Raw genomic sequence first — 20,740 nt, 5'->3', positions numbered from 1 at the left:
AAAAAGAGAGTCTGTTCCAGCCACCTTTAAAAATGTCTCATGTTCAACATTTACTCGGGCGATATTTTAAGCAGTTATATTTTAAGCAGTATGATCGCTTTACTCTTTATAGCAGCATGAAGATGCATCTTAGCAGCCATAAAACAGCCCCGTAGTGATCTCAGACAGCAACCGGAAAAACTCAGTGGACACGGGCCAACTGTCAAAGATAAGCCAAGAAAGAGGAAGACCCACACAGTAGATCAGTCCTCACAGGGTCAGCGACTGAGATGGCGTCTGCTGAGGAAAGTCTAACTTTATGCCTCTCCCCTGGCCAGATCCCCAGGCATCTCCCTCTCATTAGAGAGTAGATCTTACTCCCAGAAGACACACTCTCTCAAGCCCTCTTGAAGGACCCAGCACCTGAGAGAGGAGAGTTCAGAGCAAAAATAGCACAATCCTTGAACAATTTGATGAGAAACATTGATGCAAACAGCTCAGAGCATGTACCTTCAGTCCTGCAGGGGACCAAGAGGTGGGGGCTAAGGGGGACCACATCCAGCTATGCTCAGGGCTAACTCTTGCTCTGCTCTCAAGATCACCCTGAGCATTGCTCAGGGTATGGTGCCAGGGACAGAACCAGGGTCAGCCTTATTCAAGACAAGTGCCTTATCTGTACATGGAATACTATGCAGCTATTAGGAGAGATGAAGTCATGAAATTCACTTATAAGTGGATAGACATGGAGAGTATCACGCTAAATGAAATGAGTCAGAAAGAGAGGGACAGACATAGAAGGACTGGACTCATTTGTGGGATATAAAATAACTATAATGTGAGACTAACATTCAAAGACAGTAGACACAAAGGCCAGAAATATTCCCATAGTTGGAAGCCTGCCTCATGAACTGGGGGAGAAATCAGCTGGAATAGAGAAGGGATCACTGAGACAATGACCGTTGGAAGGATCGATTGAGATGGGAGATGTGTGCTGAAAGTAGATAAAGGACCAAACATGATAACCTCTCAGTACGTGTATTGCAAACCTTAATGCCCAAAATAGAGAAAGAGTATGGAGGAAATTGTCTGCCATGGAGGCAGGAGGAGCGTGGGAAAGGGGAGGCATACTGAGGACAATTGGTGGTCAGGAATGGGCACTGGTGGAGGGATGGGTGTTTGATCATTGTATGATTATAACTCAAACATGAAAGCTTGTAACTCTATCCCATGGTGATTCAATTAAAAAAAAAAAAGACAAGTGCCTGACCCACTATACTATTTCTCCAACCCCAGTATAGTTCTTCAGAGGCTGGAGGGATAGACAAAGAGATGGAACACAGGCTTTACACACAGGAGGCCCAGGTTCAATCCCTGTTATAGTACGATGCCCTGAGTACTGCCAGGTGTGACTCCTGAGCACAGAGCCAGTAACAGCCAAGAGTACCACTGGGTATGACTCAAAAACAAAACAAAAAAAAAAGATTTTAAAAAAAATAAAATGAAAAAAATAATAAAATGGCCTTTCCAAAACACCAAAACAAATGTTTAGTTTAAAAAAAAAATAGAAATTACCAGAAAAGGAGGGAGAATGAAAATCGAGTAAAAAGGATCAACTCAATGGTGATGAAAGGAAACCAGGACGCTGGCAGTGGGTATGACGGGAGAATCCAGATGTTGATTCGTAAGGCTATCTAACTGGAACTCATACACTATTATAAGCCAATGCGACTTCAATTTTTTAAAGTGGTTCTTAACTAGGCAATCTTGTCTGGAGGGAATATTTATTAATGTCTAGAGACAGTTTTGGCGGTCATAACTGGAGCTACTAATGCTACTGGAACAGAGGCCAGTGTGGAGTTGGCGCCAAACCTCCAACAACATACAGGACATCGCTGACGGATACCCCATCGCGCACGCCAAGGGCACAGAAGCCCAACAATCCCGCACCTGAGGAAAGGAGACCAAAAGAGCCCGGCATGGGGCCTGCTTTAAGGGCTGTTCAGGTAGCTCTTCCCAAGGGCACGTCCTTCCTGTCATTGAGGCTAGACCAACTCCTTAAGCTAATTTAGAAGAGAACGAGTGAATAAAGCTCTAAAAATATTAGCTGTGTCACTGTACCATTGTCATTCCGTTGCTCATCGATTTGCTTGAGCGGGCATCAGTAACGTCTCCATTGTGAGACTTGTTGTTACTGGTTTTGGCATATCAAACACGCCATGGGTAGCTTGCCAGGCTCTGCCATGTGGGCGGGATACTCTTGGTAGCTTACCGGTAGGGATGGAAGAATTGAACCCAGGTCGGCCACGTGCCAAGTAAATGCCCTAACCGCTGTGCTATCACTGCAGCCCTCCAAACAAGCTCTCAAAAATATTAGCATTTAAAACAATTAGCTCCCAACCCCTTGAAGTCCCTTGATGAAGTGAGAAAACAATGGTTCACTTGAAACCTTCTCTCTGCTCCAATTCACAATATCCATTTGTGAATTCAGAGTGAATTCTGGAGAATTTTCAATGTCTGATGCACTCAGGGGGCACACAGACACACACACACACACACACACACACACACACACGTACTCCTGAGACTCTCTGCCTCCCACAGGATCCTCCTTGCACCCCTCCGCCTAATTCTGCCAGAGCATAGCACCCCAATAAACAAACACTTCTACTACCAACAAAATGAAACAGATGCACAGACCTGAAAATAATACGAGCCTCTTCCGGATCACTAAGAAACTGATGGCTGGAGGAATCAGTCGGGATGGGAGATGCGTGCAGAAAGTAGATAATGGACCAAACATGATGACGTCTCAGTGTATGTGTTGCAAGCCATAATGCCCAGAAGTAGAGAGAGAGTATGGAGAATATTGTCTGCCATGGAGGCAGAGGGAGGGTGGGAAAGGGGAGGGTATACCGGGGAATGTGCACTGGTGGAGGGATGGGTGTTTGATCATTGTGTGATTGTAACCCAAACATGAAAGCTTGTAACTATCTCAAGGTGATTCAATAAAATTAAATATATATATAAAACATTAAAGCATAAAGGTTAAAATGTGAATGCCCCCTAAATATTCAGCAGAAAAGAACTTTTAAAATCTTTTAAATAAAGTAATAATCATTATAAAAAAAAACACGAGCCTCTTCCAAAATAAAGGTTTTAATCTTTCTAAAAGAAGATTCTTTTTTGTTAATCCCAGTGGTGCCAGAGGCTAACCTCAAAGGCACCAGAGGGAAACAGAATTCTCAAAGTGACTTCTTCAGGACTTTCCTGATTCCTGCCAGGCCCTTGCTCCTTCCAGTGCTTCCTGCAGTTCCTGTGACTGATCAGTACGCTAACAGCTAGCAGACCAGACCTGTCACGCTCCATCTGAAGCCCGCAGCAGGCTCCAGGATCCCCAGTAAACACAGTCCCCAGAAGCCCCAGGTAACGTGTCATTACTCATCAGTTATGTGTGGGCTCCCTCAGCTGAAAGGCCTAATTCCTGCTGCAATCTTGGAGGGATGGGGTGAGAAGGTCAAAGAAGAAAATGAGAACTCTTTGGTTTAAGAGGCGACATCACAAAGTTTGCAGATCATTTAGATGTAAAGGGTGGCTGCTTCCTACAAAAGGACAAAGTCCAGCTCAGAGTAAGAACCCGGGCTCCAACCCATGTGTGGCCAGTTTTCCAGTGACATCCCTGTCTGGTGACAAGCAGCTTGGGCTCTCACAGGAGCCAGCGCACAGCAGGGGAAGGAGGCTGCCAGCTTGCAAAATCTGTTTTTGCAGCCTAAGGACAGCTCTGTTAATCCCAAATAGATATCTTTCCTTGATATCTGGAAACTCAAGCAACATTCCTTTTTATTATTAAGATTTTTTTATTTAATCACCATGAGATATGCAATTACAAAGGTGTTCATGATTGGGTTTTAGTCATATAATGTTCCAACATGCGGCCTTTCACCAGTGTACATTTCCCACCACCAATGTCCCCAGTTTCCCTCCCCACCTCTATGGCAGGCACTTTTCTTCTCTCTCTTTTTCTCTCTCTCTCTCTCTCTCTCCTTTTGGGCACTAATTATGATTTGCAATGCAAGTACTGGAAATTTATCATGTTCATCGCTTTACCCACTTTCAGCACTCAGTTCTTGTGCAGTGATCATTTTCAACTATCGCTGTCACAGTGGACGCTTCTCTTTTCTAACTTCCCTTCCTCCACCACCACTTGTGGCAAACCTCCAACTGTGGACCAGTGCTCCTGGCCCTTGTCCCAGGAAGCATTCTTATGTTATATAAAGACAGAGAAAGACACTCTGCAAATTTGCCTTTAAGTTTCAATGCCCCAATTCCACACTGGTTTTACGGCATATATGGATGCATGGAACTGTAAATATTTTGGGCACACATGCAAAGGTGATCACAGGAGCTCGGGTTCCAGTGCAGGCCCTGCCCATAAATCATCTTATGTCTGTACCCTGAGCACAGCTCTCAGCAAAGCCAATCCAAGTTCTGACCTACAGAACTGCAAAGATGATGTGGTTTTCTCTCCCTTCGTGATCATTTGTTATAAAAACCACCAAAAACTAACATAACAGGCAGTCTACCTAAATCTGGGTAATGTGGGGAGTAAGTTCTTTTGACATCTGAGCTATAGCTACAATCTCTGACCAGTGTCTCAGCAGTCAAGCTCACATTTGATCTCCAGCTGACTCCTGCGTCCTTGTCTCAATTCATTTGAACTTGAAGGGAATGAGTTTTTATTTAGTCACCGGATTGAAAACCCCAACATCAGACATTTTGTGACTCTGCCACCAAAAGCATTCCTAAAAAAAAACACAACCACCCTCAGCAATCCTTTAGCATGAGGCCCAGACTTGAGGGATGGAGGGAGAACCCAAACCATGGCACCTCAACTGGCATCTAGAACGCTGACTTCATGTTTCATTTTCAACCAATGAAGAAAAGTAAAGATGAAGAGTACTTTCTTTATGAGAATAAAGATGAGAAAAAAAGATTTCATCACCACTAAGCAAGAATGGGTGAAAAGGGGCTGGAGCGATAGCACAGCGGGTAGGGCGTATGCCTTGCACGCGGCCGACCCGGGTTCGATTCCCAGCATCCCATATGGTCCCCCAGCACTGCCAGGAGTAATTCCTGAGTGCAGAGCCAGGAGTAAGCCCTGTGCATCGCTGGGTGTGACCCGAAAAGGAAAAAAAAAGAGTGGGTGAAAAGGGGAGATGAAGGCAGTGCCGGGGCGGGGGGGGGGGGGGCGTTGGGATAAATCTTCCTTTGGGAACTGAACTAAAGACTCAGAACTCACCACCCCAAGCTTTGCTGATTTGCACAACTTTCAATTCTCAAAAACTGACCCAAGAGTCACTCTCTTTTAGGTGGAGTTCAAATGTGTTTGTGGGAGTGGAGGGAGGTTTTGTGTGATCTTGTGGTTGATAACTGCAACAAGCACTGTAGCACTGTCGTCCCATTGTTCATTAATTTGCTCGAGCGGGCACCAGTAATGTCTCCATTGTGAGAATTGTTGTTACTGTTTTTGGCATATCGATTATGCCACGGGGAGCTTGCCAGGCTCTGCCATGCGGGTGGGATACTCTCAGTAGCTTGGTGGGCTCTCCGAGAGAGACGGAGGAATTGAATCTGGCCATGTGCAAGGCAAACACCCTACCCGCTGTGCTATCGGTTGATAACAAGAAAAATATTTTTGATAATTTGACATTAAGAAAAGAAGAAAACTGAGTATTGTTTTGAGAGTTTCTACAAAACAACACATAGCTTTTGCAAATTCTCCTAAAAACATTTAGGAATTGTGCCTCCACTTGTTCTGGAACTCAGTCACACCCCCCCCCCCAACAGCCGTCTTCTGCCAGAGGCCAGTGCATTTGCAAATACATGCATCTGCAGAGTCACACCTCTGCGCACTGCCAACATGGCAATATACTGTCTTCTTCCTAGAAAACACCCAGCCTTTGAGTTGCAAGGAACTGGGTGGGTCATCAGCACTATAGGAAACGTGAGATATTTTTAAAAAAAAATTATAAAAAAAGATTTTTTATCACTCAAATCTGTTGAGTGATCCATTGAAGAGGGAGAGAAAAAGTATTTCTACTAATAATTTAAAATTTATTACAGGAACCAAGCCCCCAAATTTGGTAGCAGATATAGTTAAAATGATTGCAACTGCTTTCTTTATTTAACCAGAGTAACCGCCCAAATACCTATTTTTCGGGGGTAGGTTTTTTGCTAAAAAGGATTTCAAAAAGTGTTAGTTTTTTCCTTCTAGAAATCAGTAAGAGATATAGAAAAGCTCCATAAGAATCAAAAATGGGAGATCAGTTATTTCTCTATTTGAGTGTGGTTTGGCCTGTTTGATGTGACAAATTTAATGTTGTTGACTCAGAGGGCCGGAAGGCCAAGAAGCTGGAAACAGCTCGTGGAAACAAGATTGAAAACTGGACATCTGAGAAGCAGAGAGGCTGAGGACCGGTGGTTTCCATGGTGACCGCTAAGGAACCAGGTACCTGTGCTAATGATGTCGGCTGGCCCACTAGCAATTAGGAAACAAAGGTTAAGAGACATTCCAGAAAAACCCAAAGGTCACCAAGCTGCTCTGATGAAATCTTAACACAGAGCTAGCCTGCCATTAGGAGATAAATAGATGCAGTTCTGAACTAACTTCGCGTTTCACCTTAATCCAAGCGCTTTCTATACATCCAGCATGCAACTTAGTCTTTACTTCAACTCCTTCAACTCTAGCAAAACCTGAGACTATTTTTTTTAATTTTATTGGCAGGGGGAGGGTGGGAAAGGGGGAAAAACTGACACTATTAAACTGAGGAGCTTCGGGAATGGAGCAATAGCACAGCGGGTAGGGCGTTTGCCTTGCACACGGCTGACCCGGGTTCAATTCCCAGCATCCCATATGGTCCCCTGAGCACCGCCAGGGGTGACTCCTGAGTGCAGAGCCAGGAGTAACCCCTGTGCATCGTCTAGTGTGACCCAAAAACCAAAAAATAAAAAAATTAAAAAAATTAAACTGAGGAGCTTCCTTGCAATCATCTAATGGAAATCTTAACCTATGAGTTCCTGTCTAAGAGGGTAAAAATAAGCCATCTTTATTTTTTAAGGTTTATTTATTTATTTATTTATTGCTTTGTGGGTCACACCCGGCATTACACAGGGGTATTCCTGGCTCTGCACTCAGGAATTACTCCTGGCGGTGCCCAGAGGACCATATGGGATGCTGGGAATCGAACCCAGGTCGGCCGCGTGCAAGGCAAATGCCCTATCCACTGTGCTATCACCCCAGCCCCAGAAAAAATAAGCCATCTTTAGAATTAACAACTGATCTATCTTTGTCCATTATTGTTAGATTCTGGAAATGTCTCTAATTGTCATTTTTTGTTTGGTTTGAGTTTGGGTTTGGGCCCACACCCGAAGATGTTTAGGGGTTACTCCTGGCTCTGCACTCAGGAATAACTCCAGGTGGTGCCCAGAGGACCATATGGGATGCCAGGGATAGAACTAAGGCTGCCCTGGTGTAAGACAAATACCCTACAGGCTGTACTATTGTTCTGGCCACTAATTGTCATTTTTAAGTATTATGTCACCATATGAAAAAATTTCCCGAGGCAGGTATGAAAGACTTGAGAACTGAGTTAATAAAGAGAAATAGAGTAGACATAACCTTACACCCAAGTACTGCAAAAAAAATTTTTTTAATTAAATCATATGGGACTGGAGCGATAGTACAGCAGGTAGGGCATTTGCCTTGCAAGTGGCAGATCTGGGTAAGATTGCTCCGTCCCTCTCAGAGAGCCTGGCAAGCTACTGAGAGTATCCTGCCCGCATGGCAGAGCCTGACAAGCTACCTATGGTGTATTTGATATGCCAAAAACACAACAAGTCTCACAATGGAGATATTACAGGTGCCTGCTCGAGCAAATCAATGAACAACAAGATGACGATGCTACAATGCAGTGCTAAATCATATGAAGGGGTGTGAGTTAAAGTGTATTAGTGACCTTCACTCTGCATGCCTGCCATTATTGACATCTTTAGTAAACAACTTCCTTGAAATTGTTGTCCCATTTTTGAGGATAAAAATTCTCGAGGGGAAAAATATGAAAATAGTAGCAATAACCAACATCTTAGCAATAACCAACATCAAAATAATAGCAATATCCAACATGTTGAACAAATACAACAAAGCAATATTGACAAAGTACTGAACCATGGAAAGAGATGGGGTCGGGGCCGAGGGCATAAGGAGACAAAGACCAAAGCAATACTGGGAAAAGGCAGGCTCTGGCAGAAGTCTTGGAAGTTAAAATGTGCCTGGCTGGGGCTGGAGTGATATCACAGGGGGTAGGGCGTTTGCCTTGCACACAGCCAACCCGAGTTCGATTCCCAGCATCCCATATGGTCCCCCAGCACCGTCAGGAGTAATTCCTGAGTGTAGAGCCAGGAGTAACCCCTGTGCATCACTGAGTGTGACCCTAAAAGCAAAAAAAAAAAAAAAGAACCAACTCCAATCATCAAGAAGAAACTGATATGCATCACATCCAGAAATTTTATATGTATAATTTATACTTAACCCTCTTGTGTGTAAATTCTGAAAATACTATTTTAAAGGTAGAAATTGAAAGGAAGAAAATTTAGGCACTGGACCATTGGTCAAATATAAAATATGATGATAACATTGGACTTGTTCATTAAAAGAAGATTTTGATTCGAGAATGCTCTGATCATTTCTTCTGACTCTGGTCAGGCTAAAACCAACTAGATCACAGAGGATGGGGTTTAAGTAGATGCAGTACTCACTCGAAAGACCTTCTCCACTCTTGCAATGCTTTTCCCAAAGATGGTTCCAAGTTGATCTCCAATTCCAGCCAATAAGAAACCAAAGAGTGGGATTCCAAAGATGGCATATAAAATACAAAAGATTTTGCCTCCTTCAGTGCTTGGAGCAATATTCCCATACCCTGGTGAGAAATATTGAAAAAAAGAGGAGAGTCATGAGGTGGCAGAGAAACAAAAGTATGAAGCAAAGACCCCACAGACTTCTCAAAAGGTCCCTACATCCCCTTTCATGGGGGTTAGGACATAGAATTTCATTTCAAAGGCTCAGAGTAGAACTTCTCTATAAATTCAGAACACTATTCCTTTGCTCCTCTACTTTCTCGCCCTGTAGGGAATTGTAAGGAGACCCCAATCTCCTGGATCCAGTGAATTCCGTCCCATCTTAGAAAACTGGTTACCCAAAATTGCATATCTGATAGAAAATGGTACTGTCCATTTCAGAAACACCAAGCATAATGGACATGTTTGTTTAGGAACTCTGAGCATCTGAGAAGGAGTCACAATTGCCTTTATCCTATTTGAAAATCCAAGTTACTTCTTTTCAGTCTTACTTCATGGCTCTCTTCACTATTTGCTTCACAGTGTGATGAATGATATGTAGCGTAGTATGTATTCAGAAAGGAGCACTGGATCATCCAGTTCTGCCCCAGGAAACCTGATTGTTGAGTGAAGGAAGGAAATATGTGTCACCTCCTGGCTGTGATGTTTAGCTCCACTCCTGTTTCTCTTTACTCGAAACTGCCTTTTATCTAAAAGTCCATTCTCCTCTCACTCACTTAAGACACCTTAGACCTATTGGATGCTCGCCAAAGGTACAAAACATATGTGTGGATACTAAAGCTGTATTAAGCACCTCTACTGATATGCATTTCAAATATCAGCATCTGAAATTACACCAATAACTTAAGTACAGATAATTCACTATGGATGGAACTAAAGAAACTAGTGCCAAAAGAAACACTTATTGCATTAGCACAATTAATATTGGGGTGAGAGTTTAAGCGACTTGGTATCTATTGCCATGCCAAAAAAATAACTGAGTATTATGCCAACTTGGGTCGAGATAATCATCTGACAGTTCTCCTCTAGTCAAGGAGTTCATACAGGATCTGGTTCAATTTCCATGCTAGGCTGTCCTGTTGAGTATGCAGCCCTCGGCATGTCAGGAATGCAACACAAGTGAAAAATAGTACTGTCAACTACTCCATCACACCTCCCCCCTTCCCCGGGCCTATGGGACTCCTTGTTGTGTCTTGTCTTTTGGCAATGAGTCACCTGGTTATTTTCCCTTTCAATTTTCTAGACAGAACCATTCAAAGCTCTTATCACAAATTATTTAAATTATAGTTTCCATGTTCTTAAATGAAAGTTCTGGCAAGCCAGCCTAATCTTTTCTTTTGCTCACCACCACTCGGGTTTAATTAGGAGGAGTGGTGTGTTAGGGGGAACTGGGACTCTTTTTTTCAGGTATCTTTAGGAAGCGAGATGAATCTAAAGGAGATTAACATAATATTCTATTGAAAAGGGAATAAATATGTATTATAGCCAACTTTATGTCAGCTTATAATGATTAATGTCTTAGTAGCTTGTGGAAAACATTTGTGATGTTAGTTACCTGATTCAGGAAATGCAAGTTTTCTTCTGGTCTGACATCTCAGGTAGGCACCCATCATGAGACACCTTCTTAGCTCTAATAAGAGTAGATTTTCAAAAGGATATGCCCTACTCTTCAGCAAGATACTGTGCTCAGGGAACATTCTAATGTCACCCAAGGAGAAAGTATGAGAAGATGGTTCCAGATCCAATTGTATCTCATTCAACCTGATTGTTCTCAGACCCAGTCTCTCTAAGTCTTACTTTTGAAGGAGTTTAAGGAAAATGTGGGGGAAATGTATGTATTGTGAAGTTATATACCAATGCAAAGTAACAGTATCATAACCATCATCATTATTATAATTGACACCTTACTTTTCCCTGTTTCACAAACTATATCCCTAACATGAAGTCAAAGCAAAGTTCTTGGGTAAGGTCATTAATGAAGTAATACTCAAATATGTTTGGTTTGTTCTTTTGCTTTTACAATGCCAGGAACAGAATGCAGGACCTCACATAAACAGCGCAGGTGCTCTATCAGTGAGTCATTCCCCAGTCCTCCAATACATCTGCAATTCTATGTGAGGCCACTTATTCACAGCAAAAATAATGGAGTAACTGTCATGCTTGAGTAACTTTCTTTTGTGCATGATTGTGTGTGTTTGTGTGTATACAAACACATGTGCACTTGATGAACTCTGCATCTGATGAACTACCTGGAGAGACCTTTCCAATTTGATCCACAAACCTGTCACTTTGGGAAAATTTTAGAACTTACATTTGGGATAGATTTGCTGGTACAGGATCTATGAGACTGCACTGCACCTCCTTCCAGAACACGTGGAAGAACAGAGAAGGAAAGGCCACAGGGATTGCCATCCCAGTTTTTCCATAACTCACAGATGTTGCACAATCTCCCTGACCTTTCTGCCCACTGTCCATAACAGAAAGATAGGACTGAGTTGGAGAGTTAGTACAGGGGTAAGACACTTGCCTTGCACACAGTTGACCCAGGTTTACCTATGGTTCCCTGAGCCCTACCAGGAGTGATCCCCAAATGCAGAGCTGGGAGCAAGATCTGAGCACTGCTGGGTGTGGGCAAAAAGTAAATAAAGAAAGAAGGAAAGATGTGGTTTCTATTAGCAGCTCCCCAACAGTTATTAATGATGCAATGGTTTCATGTATGGCCTGGGAGAGCTGTGAAGATTAAATTCATGTTCAGCATAGCTCAAAGTAAGCTGTCGGTAAGGATTAGCAATTACCCTCTTGCCCTGAGTTCTTCTCTGGGGTAGAATCACTCGTAAGCAATATGCTTCTGGGAAAATTAAGCCTCAGAAGAAAGAGATGGTTGGCTCCTATTTCCCCTCTGGAAATTCCACTCTTCCCCCATAGCTGGTCCCGGTGAATGAAGTTATGATCCCTGCTGACTAACCTTGAGATACTGAGCCAGTTATATTACTCTCTGAACCTCAACATCAGTACAATTAGGTTAATAACAGTACCTGACTCCCTGTGCCATGCATCATGGAGTGTTGGACCTGGACCTTGTAAGCACTCAGTAAACCTTAGCCACAAACATCACTGTTTCCAAGTCAGAAATTAAATATCCAAGTCTGGTACTGGTAAAGGAAAAATCACTGTCTAGGCACCTTGACAGGCCCAAGTCTAAACTGAGACCCCCAAGCAGGGGACACAGTTACAGGCAACCATCTGAGATTCAGCCAGTGGCTCTCTCTGAAATGGTAAAATCTGGGAGCTCAATGCAAAGTCATCACAATAACTAAAATCTGGGGACTGAGAAGATAGTACAGCAAACAGGGTGCTTACCATGCAGGTGGACTACCTAGGCTCAATCCCTGGCACCCATATGGTACCCTGAGCACTACCAGGAGTGACCCCTGAGTACAGAGTCAGGGTAAGCCCTGAGAATCACCTGCTATGGCCCCTCAAGAAACACAAACACACAAACAACCCCCAGACTCTGTAACACCCCCCCCACCCACCAAGGCTGTTGAGAAGGCATCATTGCTATGCTTCTGCAAGAGATACTTTATGGAAAAGCATCAGCACAAAGGACGTAGATCATCCCTCCAGGTGAATGCCAATTCTAGAAACTAGAATGCAGTTCCAGATCCTACAATGAAGAGCATGAGGTGGCTTCCTTGGACAGAAACACCCCACATACACACCACCACCACCATCACCACCAGGAACTTTCTGTATCAAATTTCATGATCCTCTTAGGAAAAACAGGGCATTTCAAAGGACATGGGCTCTTTCAAAGAAAAAATATGAACTAGCTACTGAAAAAGAGGGCAGGGTGCAGGGTACTCACTGCGTGATGGAGCACTGTTTTTCTACTGGTCCCCCCAAATGAACCTGAATTTTTTTTTCTGTGCTTGGACGAACATTGCTTCCTTCATGGTCTTAAGATCCCAAATCTAAATTCTTCTATTTTCCAATCAAGCAATTGGTAATTTATATACTCTAAGGTTTCTTGCTGGAGCAATAGCACAGCGGGTAGGGCGTTTGCCTTGCACTCGGCCAACACAGGTTCAATTCCTCTGTCCCTCTCGAAGAGCCCAGCAAGCTACCAAGAGTATCCTGCCCACACAGCAGAGCCTGACAAGCTACCCATGGCATATTCGATATGCCAAAAACAGTAGCAACAAGTCTCACAATGGAGATGTTACTGGTACCTGCTCGAGCAAATCAATGAGCAACGGGATGATAGTGATACAGTGATGTGCTTGTAAGTCCTTCTATATTCCGAGCCTTAGATGTACTATATAAAAGGAACTGTTTGATACTGTTAAACAAAACAGGACCTTGGAGATTGAGTAGCTACTTTTCAAAGATTCTATTACCCCTATGAACTCTCTATAGGTAGTCTAGGTAATGAACACAGGTTGTGGGATCTGAAAAGTAGATCACTCCCCTTTAAAAGGTCCATGATCTTTGTTATAGAGATTCCTTAGGGATATCCCCAAGGGAAAATAATCTGAGATGAAGGCTCCACTTCATGGGGGTGTTACAAGCTCACGAAAAGTAGAGACAGTTTCAGTCTCCACCAACATTAAGATTACGGAGTGACATTTGTGGAATATAAAGTAACAGAATGGGAGACTAACACCCAAGAATAGTAGAGATTAGTACCAAGAGGATTACTCCACAGCTTGGAAGCTGACCTCACATGCTAGGTGAAGAAGCAACTCTGATAGAGAAGGGATCACCAAGCAAAGGGTGCTAGGCGGGCCCACTAGGGATGGGAGATACGGGCTGAAAATAGACTATAGAACGAACATGATGCCTACTTACTACCTCTGTAGCAAACCACAACACCCAAAAAGAGAGAGTGGGCAAATGGGAATGCCCTGCCACAGAGGCAGGGTGGGGCCAGGAGGACAGAGTGGAGGTGGTGGGAGGGATGCTGGGACCATTGGTGGTGGAAAATGGGCACTGGTGGGGGGATGGGCACTCAATCATTGTATGACTGAAACATAAGCATGAAAACCTGTAAGTCTTTGTCTCACGGTGATTCAATAATAAAATAAAATAATAATAATAATAAGATTACGGAGTGATTCCAGACCCCCATAATCTGTGTCCATTTCTCCCAGTAATGCTCTCAGGGACATGCAGTGTCAGGGGTTGGGATTAAATCAGGGACTCAGACAATGCAGGCACTCCAGACCTTTGAGCTATCTCCACACTATTCTTGTTCAACTTCTTTAGTATTAATCTGAGCTCTCAGCAGAGGCACTCATCAAGAAAAAAGAGACGAGTTCTATTTCTGCAGGTTTACCTCCAGTAATAAGAGGGAAAAATCACTTCCTTCGAAGCTCAAGCAAAAACCCAGGAATTGAGATTTTTATTGGCCTAATCTAGATCTCAGGTACATCTCTGAATTAATGATTGTAGCCACGCATATGCAAGGCACTGAACAAACTCTAGACGAGGTGACTTTTCTCCTGAGGCCTCTAATCAAGAATGAACAGGGAGATCATTGAGAAAAAAATGACTATCAGGACCAGGGTGAATACATGCAAGACAGCAGAAACCAAGGACTGAGATATTGGCACAAAGTCAGATATTCCCCTAGGAGTACACAAAAAAGGGGGGCAGGAAATTGTTGCATATCAAATAGCCCTCATTTTGCAGATGGAACCCACCCTTCCTCAATCATATAATATTATCTGGGTCAATGAACACAGTTGTTCAATAAACCAAGCCCCTGGGATTCTAACAAGTCGACAAAATAACTACCATCTATGTGCATACCAATGTAATTATAGTGTATTTCAATATATCTTACAGACCACTGGTTTAGTCATTTTATAAAACAAGAAAATTAGGTTGTTTTTTTTACTATCTTTTTTAATACACACCACTAAAGAATGGTGCCATGTTGTCTCATGGGTCCTATACCAGACACAGGAATATATTTTTCAAAACTTTACCTTTTCTAAAACATACCTCATAAATCAGCAAAACCCTCCATGACATTGAAGTTACAGGTATCTTCAAAAATGACTTGCCACTGACCAGGCAAGTGGAAACAGAGATAAACAAATGGGACTATCTTAAAATAAGAAGCTTCTGTACCTCTAAAGAAACAGTGACCAGAATACAAAGACAATACACAGAATGGGAAAGGATATTCACTCAATCCCCATCTGAAAAAGGGCTGATATCAAGGATATACAAGGTACTGGTTGAATTCCACAAGAAGAAAACATCCAACCCCATCAGAAAATGGGGTGATGAAATGAACAGAAACTTTCTCAAAGAAGAAATCAGAATGGCTAAAAGGTACATGAGAAAATACTTTACATCACTAATCATCAGAGAGATGCAGATGAAAACAATAATGAGATATCATTTCACACCACAGAGACTGGCCCACATCCAAATGAACAAAAGCAACCGGTGCTGGAGTGGATGTGGGGAGAAAGGGACTCTCCTTCACTGCTGGTGGAAATGCCGACTGGTTCAGCCCTTTTGGATAACAGTATTGGAGGCTTCTCAAAAAATTAGAAATTGAGCTCCTATTTGACCCAGCAATACCACTTTTGGGGATATACCCCAGAGAGGCAAAATAGTATAGTAGAAATGACATCTGAACTTGTATGTTCATTGCTACACTATTTACAATAGCCAAAATCTGGAAAAAAACGGAGTGCCCAAGAACAGATGACTGGTTAAAGAAACTCTGGTACATTACACAAAGGAATACTATATAGCTGTTAGAAAAGAGGAAGTAATGAAATTTGCATATAAGTGGATCAACATGGAAAATATCATGTTAAGTGAAATGAGTCAGAAAGAGAGGGACAGACATAGAAAGATTGCACTCATCTGTGGAATATAAAGTGACAGAATAAGAGACTAACACCCAAGAATAATAGAGATCAGGACCAGGAGGTTTGCCCTACGGCTTGGAAGCCGGCCTCACATGCTGGAGGAAAAGGCAGTTCAGACAGAGAAGGGAACACCAAGTAAAGGGTGCTGGGAGGACCCGTTCGGGTTGGAAGCTGCTGAAAATAAACTATAGACCGAAAATGATGGCCACTCAATACCTCTATTGCAAACCACAATGCCCAAAAAGAGAGAGAGAACAAAAGGGAACACCCTGCCACAGAGGCAGGGTGGAGAGGGGGAGAGGGGTGGGCGGGATACTGAGATCATTGGCACTGGTGGAGGGATGGGTAACCAATCATTGTATGACTGAAACACAAACACGAACGTTTGTAAGTATGTAACAGGACCTCACAGTGATTCACTAATTAAAAAAAAAAAAGTACCTCATAAAGTGGCCCAGAAGTCCTCAGTTTTATTCATTTTCTACAAATCACCCTAAAATGTGGGAAATCCCACATTTTCCAACCACATAGTAGACAAGACTGTTAGATTTAACCTAACACTGGTTTCCTGGGATCTCCTACAGAAATGTCCTCAGTTGCTACTGAGGATTTGCCCTTATAACCAAATAGTGCCAGATTATCCTGCTTCTTCTGTTTGAGGCTATGTGACAGATTGTCTGGAACATGATTATGGGCAAGATTATCACCTTCTAGTCTAAAATGTCTGAAAAATTATCTAGGGCTCAGACTCACTAGTGCAATGCCTACCTATAATATTTATAATAGCTGGTCTTAATTATATTTGATGATTGTAAGTATAAAGTACACAGTATAATTTGATTAAGAAGCTTTCTAAAAGAGATATGACAATCTCATTGATCCCAAACTTTTTGTATCGCATAGACATTCTTAACTGCCCAAAGAGTCTAGAATGATTCTAAACCAAAAACAATAATCATTGCCTCAAACAGCCCTTCGCCTCTAAAATCTGTGTCTAGAAGAAGTCAATTACTGTATATGTACATCCTAAGCCCAGATAGATTAGTAGGCCGGGATACATACTTAGCACTCGGGAAGGCTGGGTTCAATCCCTGCATGAACTTCTGATTATCACCTGGGGCGACTCCCAAGTAAGGAGCTAGGAGTAGCCCCTGTATATACCACCAGCTGTGGCCCCCAAACAAATATGTGCATTCCCTAAGGAAGATGGACTCTCAAATACCATTTAAGATATAGGCCTGAAGGATAAGGGAGAAGGAAGAGTTCCCCAGAAGGCACAATTGAACAACAGATAACAATAAATTCAGAAGGTCTTCCCGAAGTATAAGTAGATATTAAGAAGGAATTCTCCTGGTCAGGGTTGATGTTGCTATGGGCTGTTAGTTGTATCTGTATGTCTCCCATTTTTCTGATGGGAATTTTTTAATTAGGGGCTACTCCTGGAAATTCTTAAGAGCACGTCTGAGAGTTCAGGGATTTGGTCTAGGGATGCACTACTGTTTGGCAAGGCAGAAGAGAGGAGGAGGGCAGGGGGGTATATAGAGCCAGAGATTAAACTCGGCACATGAAAGGCATGTACTCTTATCCCCTGAGAAAGCTCCCTGGATGAGAGTTTTCATTGCTATATGACTTCATTGTGTCGGGAAGAAAACTAGCAACCCTTTTCCAGGTGATCCAGGAGATAGATATCATCTCTATATTCTACGCTATGGTGAGGATTATCCTCTCTCCACCCACCCCTCCCAAAAAAAAGATGAAGGACAAGAAAGATAGTACAAGAATTCCTTGCATGTGGCTGACTCAGGTTCAAAATCCAGCATTTCATATGGCCCCCTAAACCTCACCAGAAATGATTACTGAGCACAGAGCCAAGAGTAAGTCATGAGTACCTCTTGGTGTGACCTAAAAACCAACACAGACACAGACACACACACACACACACACACACACACACACACACACACATACACACACTCATATACAGAGAGAGAGAAAGAGAGAAATATGAGATTAGACAGAAGCCATATGGGGGGGGAAGTAAAGACATGAAGCATAGAGCATGATGAAAAGCTCATCAGTGGCAAGTCAGCGCTAGCAAAAATCTAGTTTCTCAGATGATGGCTTCACCTTGAACTTCAAGAGAAACATTCTTGTTTGTACTAACTGTAAGATACATGGTGTAGAGGGATTTCAGCAGAATCCCCTGAACTTGATCAGTTCAGAAGAATGGAAGAGACAGGACTAGCCTGAGAATGAGGCAGTCGAGCCAGATTTCCAGGAAACGCTTATCTGGGGCAACAGGAAGGAGGAGTGTGCGACGGAACAGGCTTGCCTCCCCTCCCCCCTGCACTCCTCAGCCCAGCCCCACCCAGACACTTGAGGGAGCGCTGGGTCAGAACTTTCAGGTTGACTGGGATCAAGTATTTTTACATGAAGAAGACCACAAAATATACAAAGTACCTATTTTAAAAGCATAAGAAGAGGAGTAAAATCTACCAATGGATGAGACATTTAGCAGAAAAGTGTTTCCTGGCCCGACAAAAATTCTAACCAACTGAAGTCATCAGCTCCAAGAATCTTGGTCGAGAAACCACAAAGAATAAATGTAAGAAATTAAGGCAATTAGAAAATAAAAAGATTACACATGAAGATGAAATGTAAGCTAATAGAATCTGTGGAAGAAATAGAAAGACTGATGATCACAAAACTGAAAGTCAAATTGCAAGAACAGCAGAACACATTCTGCAACAACACAACACACAAAAGAACAGAGAAGATAAGATGAATGTAGGAAAAAAAAGCCTTGATGAGTTAGAAAGGGCTGGAGAGAGAGCTCTTAGGGGTGGAGTGTGTGCTTCGCATGCAGGAGCCCCAGGTTCAGTCCCTAGCACCTCCTAGACCGCTGACCACAGCACCAGAAGTAGCCCCTAAGCACCACTGGATATGACCCAAAAAGACAAAGTTAGAAAGTAACAAAGAGAATATGATAGATATAGAAGAACACAAATAAGGTGGGCTATTTGGAATTCCCAAAGAACAAAGCCAAAAGAGCAGAGAAAGTACTTGAGGATGACAATCAGCAGGGAGGACCATGTGGTCCTGAATTCAATCCTCAACACTACATGCACGTCTGGGTCAAGTGTCATTGGGAATGGCCTCTGTTCTTAAGGCGACTAGTGGAAAGTTAATTGCAGTCAAGTAAATAGTGTTGAGGAAACCTATGCTCAAAAGGCTTAGAGGGGAGGGCTGGAGCAATAGTACAGCAGGTAGGTGATTTGCCTTGCATGCAGCTGTCACGGGTTCGATTCCCAGCATCCCATATGGTTCCCTGAGCACTGCCAGGAGTAATTCCTGTGCATCAGTGGGTATGACCCAAAAAGCAAAAAAAAAAAAAAAAAAAGGAAACAATGATGATGTCTAACTGTAGAAGCATCATTTAAACCTATATGAACAGAAGATAAATTATATACCCAGTAATAGAGACTGATACAAGGAATATTTGTCAGCAAAAAGATAAAAAGAAGTTGAGATGCTTAGCTCATTGACTGCATTATATATACTGGCTGAGAGCTTAGTGTGATTATTCTTGTTAGGATTTTGGGGGGGTTGGGGACAGTTTTGGGGTTTTTGATTACTTATTCTTTTGTTGAGGTCACACTGGGTGATACTCAGAACACACTCCTTGTTTTGTGCTCAGGACTGAAGTCTGGTAGTGCTCAGGGGACCATATGAACTGAGGGGGATTTGAAACAGCACCAGCTGTGTGCAAAATAAGCACCTTATCTCCTGTGTTATCTCTCCAGCCACTGAGAGTTGTATTTTAGTGTGAGAAAATCATGTACTGGAAACGTTAAGCCTACGTATTTGAGAGTAAGTAAGGGATCGTTGACTAAGCCTATGCGATGGAGAAGGGAACTAACAATGCATCTTAAGCACATAAGATCTGTGGTACGATTAAGATAATATAAGTGGTATTTTTAGTCTCATTAAATTGTTCTTAGCATATAGGGGGGAAGAAAAGAGAGTTTTAACACTGCAGTAGGGAGAAGAAAGAGCTCAAACATCATCTTCCAATGTGGAAGAAACAAACTGAAATTTCAGAAAATGGAGTTGCATATATGATATTTAATGACAAGAAGAGGGATATCATAACTACCAAAGCAAACCACACCAGGGAACTGGGCAAGGGGGAAAGAGGCAGGTTGATAGTTTACCATAACAAACTCTCTATGATAAATGGATAAACGTGGAGAGTATCATGCCAAGTGAAATGAGTCAGAAAGAGAGGGACAGACATGGAGAGACTGCACTCATTTGTGGAGTGTAGGGTAGCATCACATGAGGCTGACACCCAAGGACAGTAGATACAAGGGCCAGGGGGATTGCCCCATAGCTGGAAGACTGCTTTATGAGTGGAGGGGAGAAGGCAGGTGGAATAGAGAAGGGATCACTAAGAAAATGATGACTGGAGGAACCAGTTGGGATGGGAGATGCATGTTGAAAGTAGATAATGGACCAAACGTGATGACCTCTTACTGTCTGTGTTGCAAGCTATAATGCCCAAAAGTAGAAAGACAGTATAGGGAATATTGTCTGCCATAGAGGCAGGCAGGGGGGTGGGAAAGGGGGGGTATACCCGGGATATTAGTGGTGGGGAATGTGCACTGGTGGAGGGATGGGTGTTTGATCATTGTGAGATTGTAACCCAAACATGAAAGCTTGTAACTATCTCATGGTGATTCAATAAAATTTTTTTAAAAAACTCTCTATGAATGTTTTGGCTTTATCATATGCAACTTGAGTATTTTAAAAGAGAAATTTGGGGCTGGAGCGATAGCACAGTGGGTAGGGCGTTTGCCTTGCATGCAGTCGGCCCAGGTTCAAATCCCAACATCCCATATGGTCCCCTGAGCACCGCCAAGAGTAATTCCAGAGTGCAGAACCAGGAGTAACCC

General features: G+C 42.8%; 1 protein-coding gene across 4 annotated transcripts in view; it reads right to left on the bottom strand.

The window, feature by feature from the left end:
* KCNK10 (potassium two pore domain channel subfamily K member 10) overlaps positions 1-20,740 on the bottom strand; it is a 173,788-nt gene that overhangs the window by 43,714 nt on the left and 109,334 nt on the right. For all 4 annotated transcript variants that reach the window (XM_055132987.1, XM_055132989.1, XM_004610244.2 and 1 more), the window contains exon 4: positions 8,791-8,951. In XM_055132987.1, the coding sequence (XP_054988962.1) occupies positions 8,791-8,951 (161 nt within the window). The remainder of the gene's footprint in view (positions 1-8,790; positions 8,952-20,740) is intronic.

This window comes from Sorex araneus, chromosome 3 (assembly GCF_027595985.1).
Source record: "Sorex araneus isolate mSorAra2 chromosome 3, mSorAra2.pri, whole genome shotgun sequence".
Classification (NCBI taxonomy): Eukaryota; Metazoa; Chordata; class Mammalia; order Eulipotyphla; family Soricidae; genus Sorex; species Sorex araneus.
Note: the sequence above shows the minus strand (reverse complement) of the source record. Positions and strands in the feature narration are given on the sequence as shown.